Source organism: Parasteatoda tepidariorum, chromosome 4 (assembly GCF_982258835.1).
Source record: "Parasteatoda tepidariorum strain Cologne lab strain chromosome 4, Ptep-v5.0, whole genome shotgun sequence".
In the NCBI taxonomy this organism is placed as follows: domain Eukaryota; kingdom Metazoa; phylum Arthropoda; class Arachnida; order Araneae; family Theridiidae; genus Parasteatoda; species Parasteatoda tepidariorum.
Genome location: NC_141758.1, coordinates 60,222,762 through 60,234,341, shown reverse-complemented (window position 1 = coordinate 60,234,341; position 11,580 = coordinate 60,222,762). Strand labels below are relative to the sequence as shown.

At 26.4% G+C, this 11,580-nt stretch overlaps 1 protein-coding gene across 1 annotated transcript in view; it reads right to left on the bottom strand.

The window, feature by feature from the left end:
* Positions 1 to 8,277: 8,277 nt before the first annotated feature.
* LOC107443310 (cystine/glutamate transporter) overlaps positions 8,278 to 11,580 on the bottom strand; it is a 56,396-nt gene continuing 53,093 nt past the window's right edge. Inside the window, exons 8-9 of the mRNA XM_016057133.5 lie at positions 11,302 to 11,580; positions 8,278 to 9,426 (exon numbers count right to left, since the gene is read on the bottom strand). The exon at positions 11,302 to 11,580 is cut by the window's right edge and continues 52 nt beyond it. Of these exons, the coding sequence (XP_015912619.1) occupies positions 9,362 to 9,426; positions 11,302 to 11,580 (344 nt within the window). The 3' untranslated portion in view covers positions 8,278 to 9,361. The remainder of the gene's footprint in view (positions 9,427 to 11,301) is intronic.

Here is an 11,580-nt window from a genome sequence, read left to right as displayed (position 1 = left end):
CCCTATTTTATTTATCCTAGGATTACAAGCAACTACAAGTTAGTTATCTAGGGTTAATTGAGGATATTATTTATTAACAAAATCCATCCATTTATTATTTTAGCTCTAATATTTGACTTTACTTCTTTCTTTCTATTAAGAAACTTGGTGCTTTTAAAGAAATTTGAAGCTTAGAATGTATTTTAATCAACTTGCAACAATAAATCTATGGAAAATCTTTTTTATTGACATCAAAAAGATATATCTTTAAGTTGGCATCCCTATACTTTTTCATATACTAAATAAATAATTATTTTGTTTATACTCTTTCCTTGACAATTTAATCTGTATTATGACAAGGTGATTTATCTAGTCTATAAATGTTTATGATGTATGTTACTTAAATGGATTTATTTTTTGTGAAAGTTTTAATCCTAGAAAATTATATTTACCTTTGTTTATATGAATTTTATTAGTATATATTTCATACTGTTTAGTTTATTATTTTGATTATTTATTGTAAATATTGAAATTTAATTACAGTTAATTTAAAATTATTTTGAATTGAATACTATTTTGATTAATGAAATGTTGTATTAATTATTCAACATTTTGGTAACACAATCTTACAAGGCTGGAAAATTCATTCAAAAACCTTGTTAAAACCATTAAATTAGGTATACATCAAATATATATGTTTCACGAGATTATTTCATTTTATTATGATGAATCGCTTATCAAGTATCAAATATAGATTTAATTTATTTTAAAAATTTCATATACTGAATGAGTAATGAGTTGATGAATTTGTAAGTATTGTTAATATTAAAAGAAAGGGTATCCTGTGTTCATAATTCAAATGGAGTTATCAATTATTTTTAAAATCTCCTTTTACCTCATAATTTTTAAATTTAAAAAGATTTACAATTATATTTCTAATCTTATTTCCTTCATTCTGATTTGATGAATAACTCATTGGTAACCATATCTACTTTAAAAACTTAATCCTTGGCAGTCATATTTTGGTTACTATCTAACCCTTTATTGGTCTTATGATTTTGTAGAAAACTGTTTTAAAAGCAGGGCTTATAATTTTTTATTCAAAATATTTCTATAAAACTGAGTATAATTTTGAATTTTTAGCTGGAATTAGAAGAAAAATTTAAAAATGGCTAAATGTTGGTTTTCCAGCAAAGAGAAAATTTTTTTAAAAACTTGAATTTTATTACACTTTTGCATCATATAAATAATTGATAAATTTCGAAGCATGGGATGCAAAGACCAACATCACAATTTGGTCAGTTATTGAGTCGGGAAACTACATCTCTTTTAGAACAACAAACTTGGCATTCTCTTCATGGTTGGAAGGTATCTGCCTAATAAAAAAATCTTTAAATCTAACTGTTTAGATTCTACAAGCTCGGCCAGCCTCTTTTTACAATGATATTTAATAATGCATTCAAAAGCACACACAGTCACAAGTGCTATTCTCTGGTTTAAAATTAGCTGTCCCTAAACACATTGCAAATACAGGGTTTCCACTCCACAGGGAAAACCTAGAAAATACAAGGAATTTTGTTTCTTATTTTTGTCTTTTAAAAAATGGTGACCACTCAAAGCCTAATCTTGGGATATTTCAGCTTTTCTAGCATTATTTAAGTATGTTCAGCTGTTTTTCAAGCAATTAAAACTAACAAATATGGTTAACCCCATATAGCTCACACAAAAGCACAGTAATTGTTGTTTCCTCTTTATATATTGTGTTTAATATGTGCAGGGAATTTTTTCCCCTGATTTGAGTGGCAACCCTGAAATAGTCTGGTACTGCCATCTGGTGTATAGATTGAGAAATAAAAATGATTTCGAGGATCAGATTTAAATTACTTTTTGAACACTCCAGCTTGAAAATATTGCATGTACAAGAAAAGGGTGAAACTTAATCTTTTTCTTTACATCAAAATTATTTGAATTCGGTTATAATAATAGAAATCTGTGTCCAAGAGCAAAATTGCAACCGCAAATGTTCATGTACTGATATAGTAATAAACTTATATTGGTTCTATAGAGATATATTTGTGCTTCAAGCGTTTTCAAATAATACTGTTAAAATGATCCTTATTTCTTATATTCTGTTATACAAAAATTATGAGGTAAAAAAACTTTCACTATAATTTTTAACTGCTTTGAATACATTTAAAAAGAAAAATAATTTTATAACATATTTAAACTAGAAATTTTGCATTAAGACATATTTCTCGGCAACAGGCAGTCGAAAATATGTTTCTCACTTTATTGCATTATAAATAAAAACGCCTTACACTGATTGAAAACTGCTATTTAAGATATTCTCATATTGTTATTATGCCACTTCTGTCACTTTTGCATAAAATCATTGTCCTCATATTTATGACTATGATTTGTATAAACACTTACACTCAACGATATATATCGAATTGAAAATAAATGCACCAAATTTGGAAATTCTGCATCCTGCAAATGCAATAATGAAACAATTCAAATGTCACATTTTTGGTTGTTAAAAAAAATCACAAAACTGTTTTAGATAAAGTTTAATTGTGTCATTAACTGGTACAAAGCATTTATCCTATGCCAATTTGATTAAAATGCAAAGTATTGAAATTTAGAAAACTTTATAATAGTATTAACCCACTGGCGGTTAAGGAAATGGGCAAAATAGGGAGAATGTTTCTCCCCTACACACAGATCCCCTATCAGTTAACATGGGAAAACCGGTTTTGCTATGCAGAGAAGACTGCAGGTTAAAATGCGACTTTTTACGTGCAGAACCGTCATTGGGTTAAATCATTTTCACAAAGTACTAATGTAATGTTAGATGTATTACACTCTCTTTAAAGTCTTTTTTTTCCTTATAGTTATTATAGTAATACATTTCTATTATTAATGTGTGTATAACATATTACTACCTTTTTCACAGTTAAGAAGATATAAAATAGAAATTTAGTACGCAATGTTTCTAATATAGAATTAAGGTTAAAAAAATATTAGCTTTTAATTATTCAGAAACAATAGATGAAAATATACTGTAAAATTCATTGTTACTTTCAAGCTGTAATGTGATTGTTATTTTTTATTTTGAATTGAAAATAAAATAATTTTTTTCTATTAGGTGTTCATTATTATATCATAGTAATTATGTTACCTTATGAAACTGATTTTACAATTTCTTGAAGAAAAACTTTACATTTTGAAATTACATTTTAAATTTTGTACAGCTTATTTGCTATTGATATAAAATAACTTCTTTCTGAGCAAACAGGCAGCATATTTTCTGGCGTGTAAGTGAACTTTTTGAATCCCGAAAATACAATAAAAATTAAGATGTGTGCAAATATATTGTTATAAGTTTCAAAAAAATTTCTGGAACAAATTTCACAATTAATATTGATAAATGAAACCTCAGGTATAAAAGATTAATACAAAGAGTAAAATACAGTTTTACATTAATCCAATCTTTTTATATCCTACTATTGGTCTTTAACCTAGGACTATTGAGTGCTATCTACCACAGTTTCCAGTGCCACTATAATGGTTGAAGTTTTTTTTTAATTATAATAAAATATTGTAATAAAACATCTATGTTCTTTAAATTTCCGTTATTAAAAATTCATTTTCCATACGATTATTTTTTATAAGCTTTATTTTTTTAACAAATGTAAATTTTCAGATTGACTTATACAGGATGTTCAAAAAAGATTGCCCTTAGTTTATATTCTATTTTATATCAATCGTTGAGCAGCTGACAAAATTTTGGGTTTAAGACTACTAAGCCGTAACCTTGTAATTTTGAACCCAATCCAGAAGACAAGGGAACTCCTGGATCAAGTACAGAGAGAAATTTGCCTTCGTAGAGGACTTTTTGATAGAACTGACCCACGTTTGCTTTACATAGAGAGGAAAACCTTCCACGGTTAGCCTGTAGGAAAGGGAAGTCTAATCCATCACTGTGGCAAGTGTGAGCCATCACTGGGATTCAAACTCGGTTCACCTCATTGTTGGGGGAACGCTTTATACCTCGAGTTGTTATTTGTAGAATTCATTTTAGAAATTAAAACAAAAAAGCGTGCATATAGAATGTCTCAAATTAATATTTAAGTGAAGAAAAACAAAAACACTATCGAAATCTGACGAACTACAATGGAGGAAGACCGATGTAGTAATAATCCAAACAGGTTGAAACGTGATGGTTTTTTGAATAATCAACATTCATTTTAGATTTCTTCCTACAGTAAAATCTGTCTTGTTGTTTATTACGGTCTCCTTCCTGTACTTTTGATATTGTAGATCAAACATGCAACAATTTTTAAGTTACTAAATTGCATTTTTTGTATGGTTTGAAAAATTCAAAATCTATTACAAAATGTTTGTAGAAAATATATATGTAGAGTTATTTGCCAGTATTTTAATCGAAGGACACATCAATCTCTATTTTTTCTTCGTTGGAGCGACAATTATATTATTTGTAGAATACATTTTACAAAAAATGTTTCAATTAAGAAATCAATTTTTTAAGATTACTTACCTCTGTTGAAGTTTAGGTGTTGCATGTTGCCCGAGCTTGAGCATAGTTTCCAATTCTCCACTAGGCAAAATATTTTTTTTCTTCGTATAATTGTCGCCAAATCGTTCAAATAGCTTTGTTGTTTCATCTGTTGCTTTCATGAATTTGTTTCTTTCAATTATTCTACATGCTTTCTTAATTTTCCTCTGGATTTTATCAAGCACTTGCAGTGAAACAGTATCTTTCTTACTGTAAAAACTTTCAGATTATTAAGTTATGGAATGGGGAAGGCCAATAGGATGCTGTATGCTATGCAATATAAAGTCCTTACTTTAAATTATTCGTGAAGTTTAATTACTTGTATGCAACAATTTTTTTTTTAACTTTAGATACAATAGTCAAAATAATTTGGCAATATTACTCGATATAAAAATGTATTCCTATGCCTATTTTTACCATGTTACCTTTTTATTTCTTGGTCATTAATTAAGTTTATGCATGATTGCATTTTTAGTTATTGATCAGCGATAAACTACTTTATATTTACAGTAATTTTTTTTAAAAAAAGAAAAAAACAAGGCCATTATTTAACAAAACTCATTTTATTTCCCATAAGTACAATGTAGAAAAAAGCACTATATGTTAAAATGCAGATTTACTAAAATTTAATACAAGGAAAAAAAAATTACTGCATGAATTATTTACTTCATTATTAAAAATGAGCAACAATAAAAACTTTTTAATTAAAAAGTAATAAAGAAATTTGATACTGGTTTTCAGCTTTTATCACTTTTTTAGCACAGTTTTAAAAAATGCTTTGTGAAAATCAATATTTACTGTAAACAATAAAAATATTTATTCTGTACAAAAAATGGCTAATTCATAATAAAACTTTGTAATTTTATATTACATAATATAAAAAAGTTTCTATAACAATATGTACAAAAAAAAATTTTATTACCACCCCTTAATACACAAGGAATTTGTTAAAACTTTCATATTAATAGTAATTTTCTTTTTTTAAATTTAAAAACATAGTAAATGAATTTCTTTTAATCTTTTAAAGATTAAAATAAACTAATTTTTAGCTAGTACATTTCAGTAAATATTTTTACTATTATTTTTTTTTAATTGTATCTTATTTCTAGCTGACAAAAATCCAAAGATGCCACAATTTAATTAATGAGTTCTTTAAAAAATATCAAAGTGAAATTTGATTTTATTTTTTGCTATTGACAAAAATCCAAAGATGCCACAATTTAATTAATGAGTTCTTTAAAAAATATCAAAATGAAATTTGATTTTTTTTTTTTTGGCTATTTTGATTGTTATTTTTTATTTTATTTTAAGTTAATTATATTAAGTTAATTTTAATTAATACTCCTCTGGATTGCAGGTAAATGATCCAATTTTTGTTACACATTGTCAAATATATACTTTTTTGCTATGTATACAGAATAATTGTATGCTGCAATTATTATAATTATTTTAATAATTAATATATTACTTATAAAATTAATATCTAATTATATTTAGAATAAAGTAATTGTTGCTATATATATTTATATAATATTTTTATATGGACTGTAACTATCTTTGCAGATACACTTCATTATGAAGTACTTTAAATTAACTTAGATCAAATTTTTAATAGAAGTGTACTGTATTAGGTGCCAAAAATAAAAACGATAAACCCTAAATAATTTTTGATTATTACTATTATTATTGGATTTTCTTGTGCAGGAAAATAATCTTACTATCTCAAGCAATAGTCGTTAATGAAAGCCCATAACAATTCAATTAGTTTTGCTTCTTACCTCCTTAATTTTTTATTTATCTTGTTTTATTTGTTTATTATTTAAAAAAATAAATATTGAAAAAATTTGCGCAGCTAAATAACCACAATAGAATATGTAGTCGTAGGTTTTTTTTTTCATTTAAGAAACTTAGATATTTATTTATATAATTTAATCTCTGAAAATATAACATTGTTCTAAAACTGAAATGCTGCACATTAAATAATTAATTGATCAGTTGAAAAAAGAAGTCTCTCTCTATAATATATATATAGGGTGCGTAGCGTTTTTTAAAAAGTGCTTAAAGGTGCTTATTTTCGTTTTTTAAAAGCCCTTAAAGGTGCTTTTTTCATTGGGAATTTTTAAAAATTGCTTAATTTTCCCTTTTCCAAATTGAGATTTTTTCTTTACCATGCTGATTTTCGCTACGAATTATGCAGAAAGACACTGTTCACATTGTTCTATTCGACGTTTTCACAATTAATTCAACCCCAATCTATTTCGGCGCTTCGTCAGATCGTAGCTTATGAAAACGACATTCGATTTACACGATTCAAAAATTTTGACAATTGTCAAACACAATGCCAAAAGATTTTTTTTTTTTTTTTGACATGACTGTTAAAACCAGATAAAACCGTCAATTGTCAAAAACTTTCCAACCCTGCCTAGTTATGATATTCTTTTAAAGTGCTTAAAAATGTTATTAGAGTGCTTGAAAAGTGCTTATTTTTTGTTGAATAATTTGGCTACGCACCCTGATATAAACCTTTCACGTCATTATCTATGCTAGTATTCCAATATTTTAACTATTCATCTGTGGCTTACCAATGCCTGATTGAAGATGCTTTAGCCCTTTAATAATCTTTAAAGAATGTCAAATGTTCCTATCTAATACTTTTTAAAATGGTCAAAATTAAGGTCGTTTTTTTTTAGATAATAATTTTTTCTAATTCTTTTTATAAATTATAATTTGTATTTTTCTTTAAAATATTATCAGTAAAGTGGAAAAGAAATATAATATAAAAGCTATTTTCATTGACAAAATTGAAGATGACTTACTTCAACAATAAAAAATAAGATTTGTTACTTCAACAATAAAAAATTACTTTTAGAAAAATAAGATATTTAACAATGTAAAAAATTAAAATCCTTATTTTGTCTCAAATGCTTCTAAAATGCATAAAAATAGAAAATTGTAATTAAACATAGTAAGATATTAAATATTTTAATACACGCTGTTGCACTCCTGCCATGAAACATATTATTCAACGGCATAATTTTATATTGTTAATTTTGTTAATTACATTGTATAATTGTATTGTATAATTATATATCTTAAATTAATAGAAAATTAGACCTAATTTCGTTAAGATAACCAAATTATTTAATAGGTTATTTTAATCATTAAGAAGACTGCTCATCATTAGAAGATAGATAAGTAACTGCAAATTCATTTGCCAAATGTTTCTTAACTTTTATAAAAATAAGGAAAGGAAAAATATATATTCGATTAAAGAGCAAATATGAAAAATATTTTTTAAAAAAATCATTTTTATAATTGGTCCCAATACGAAACATAAACAATATAATCTACGTAAGCCATTTAGCATTCTTATGAAAAGCTTTAGCTTGTTACATTAATTGGTGCAAACTCAGTATACTAACTAAAAAATAAATCAACTAGACAGGGGTCTGTCCAAGCCAAATTTACTACCGTTTAGCGGTACCTTCACAAATTCAACTTTAGGAAAAATTTCACAAAATACTTTTTCCTAAAGTTTTATTTTTGTGTCTCGTAAGAAACGATAAATCCATATTTTTAACATATTTTTGTGTTGATTTTTGAATATAATTTTTTAATTTTCACAAATTATGTCTGAATTTTCACAAAATAGGTACCTCTCAGAAAAACCTAGACAGACCCCTGATATTTAAATTCAAATAAAATAATTGATAACCTTCCTGGTATAATAATTTAATGAGATAACTCCAAACATTTTAACATCGAAGATAAAAACATCACATGTATGCTGCAAAAGCGAGTATGATATAAAGCAGTGAACCCACATAAAATATCACTTATTTACACAAATATATTAGTTAATTCAAAAGAAATTCATCCAATTATGAGTACAAAACCGATTTGTGTTTCCATTAAAGCTGCTTTCGCCTAATCTTAAATTGTTGAAAAACTCTACCAACATATCTTCCATAAGTATAAAGAAGTTGCTCTGCAACTACCCATATTAATACATAATTTTAGAACACTTTTCAAAAAGGAAGTAAAAAATATAAAAATTAGAAGTCTCAATTTAATATTTCAGCTAGAAGACGAATCGCTATTAAGGAAATTGAGGTTAACAACTACAATCAGTTTGATTGCACTATGGAATAAAAGAGGAGTTGATGTATAGGAGAAGTTGCGCCAAAAATTTCAACTGTTAATCATACTGATTTTGATGTTTTTACAACAGCCTTTTTCACAAGTAAATCACCAGAATTCTTTTCTTCTCTTAAATATAAATTTGCAGCTTCAATGTGTTTACAATCTTACTTCGTTTTTGACTACAATTCTAAACAAATAAATTAATAGCGGTGTATACAGAACACCCTGTTTGTGTATTTAAACTGCAACTCATGTTGTATTTCTGAATAGTAGCTGATGAGCTGTATATGTAGAACAACTTGTTAAAAAAAAAACAAATTTTTTAAGCAAACAATTCTATAAATAGCGTGCAATTTTCGGAATTGTCGAGTTAAAAATTTGCTTCAAATATGGGACCATTTTAATCATAATCATGTAAATTAAAGCTCAATCACGTCATAATCAGTGAATTTGTTGTTCATTTATAGTTTGTAAATTGTATAAAATACTTTAGGTAGTTTTCATATATTTTGAAAAATATAAAAACAAATTTCCACTACTAAAATTCAATTCATAACGCAAACAGTTTATGCTTTTTTCAAATGCTGTGTCGTTACTATAGCTTAATCTTTTGTTTAATAAAAAATACTGCAGTTTAGTTCATGATATCGAAATACTTCTTCAGGCATATTTTTCTTCTGGGGTAACAACTTCAAACAGTTTTTGAAGACATTTTGTAATCCGAGCTGGAAAAAAATAGAGTCATAAGGTTAAATATTAAATTAATAATTTTAAAAATATATGACATTTCTACTTGAATAAAAATGTATTTAAAATTTAATTTATCAATAAAAATGATTATTGGTATGTAACGAATTCCAGGAATTGTTTCGTTGAAAATGAGTTTTTATTGTAAATCAGGAAATTCAAAATTTTTCTTCTGTAATGAGAATTCTCATAGTCTCCTTTATTATATTTAAAATTAGTTTTGATCCTCCAACAGCAAAATATTTTATTCTGCCATAATTTAAAATTTTTAGTTCATATAAATAAAAAATAATTTACTTTTCCTCGATAAACAGTTTAATTATCGCATTTTGATGATAAAAGTAGATAAAACTTTTACATAAACTAAATAGAAATCCATTTTAGTTATGTAATTATCAATAATTTAATCAGATCAATTAAAGTTTCACTGCAATGAATAAATAATTACATATTTCCTTTTTCATTCATTTTAAGGGTTTTCTTTTTTTTTCTCTTTTTTTTTACACATTTTCTATACATAATTTTGAGTTCTAAAAAGATCTTAAGAAAAAATTTGGGGGGGGGGGGAATTTACCGAAGCAAATATCAAAAATAAGAGCCTAGTATTTAATTTAAAAAAAATAAGGCTTTCAAATTTTTGCGTAAAAAAAAAACTTTAAAAAAAATCCAAAACTATAAGTGAATTCAAGATCCAATAAATTACTGAAAAGGTTAAGTTAAGTGATCGAACTAATATTATTAGCAAGGCAGTCAGCAAACCGAAATTTGATATTTGATGGTGGCGTCACGAACAGTTAAACTAGTTATTGACGTCATTCACAGAAATTTTTAGTTACGCTGGTCTTACGTTAACATTAGTTTCTACCTTTCAGGTACTCTCCGATTTGTTGGCAAATTTCTTAGCATGCGTTGTGTACCTCAAATACTGTACAAAATCTCTTTACTATTAATTTCTGTTTAACAAATAACATTAATAGATAGTAGACAATTCATTGTATGACGTTAAGAATACAATTCATTCATTGTATGGCAGCTAGATAAGTTTTTAATTGCTATGCCTGAGCCACTTTGTTTAAGCTCCTACCACAATGTTAAGTCACCTAGCACAAGCAACATTTACAGTATATTTCACGCAGAGCATCTATTTTTAAAGCAAATAAATGAATAGTTGGGACCCGAATAGTTTAGCTTTCTATTTTTGTTAAAATATTTTAATTTAAAGTTGAGCTTCATATTTTTTTATAAACATTTTAATTTATAAAAAAGAAATAAAGCCAACAGTTTTATTTTATAAATGAAATGTGATTATTTATTAAACATTTTATAGAATGTGACCTCTAAAAAGACCCAAAGCATTGTATGTTAAGTCTCTTTGAGTAGTAAAATTACTTTTTCGTCTTCTTAAGTAGTGTAAATTGTATTTTCTAGGTTAAATTATTTTCAGAAACAGTTGATTATTTTTTCAAATCTAAGTGATAGTTAATTTTGTTAATAGTGTCGCAATTATTAAGTGTTTTTTTTATCAAAAAATTTCAATAATTATATGATTTATATAAAAAAATGTTCATTGTTTTTTTGGAAAATATTGACTTTTCAGGGGGGATGATGAAAGAGAAGTATAATCTCGGGCTAGTGATCACAGCAAGCAGGTGATGGAGCCTTCCAACTAAATGAATAAACCTATCTTAGAATAATACAAAGCCAAACTATTTCATTTTTTACTGTTAAAAAGAAAGTTGAAGTGTTGCATTAGACATTTTATAAATGGTATGAAGTTTGAAAATGTCAACACTTCGGTACCCTTTCTGCTTTGCTAGTAATATTAGACCTATTAAATAAAAATATATACTTACAATTCATAGTATCCTTGTGCAGAGGAGTAGGTTTAGGATTACGCAAAAATAGAAAATAAACGGGCAGACCAGCAAACATCACCAATAACACTATGCCAGTTTCAAAAGGCTCAGCAAGCATGGGCACAAAAACAAGGAAGATACAACATCCGAGGAAAACAATAGGGCAAAATAACGAGACTTTAATGGGACGATGAAGATCTGGTTTAGTGACTCGCATAACCATTAAACCGACTATCACAACGCCAGTCCAGAACCATTGAGCAAAACTGAGGTAGT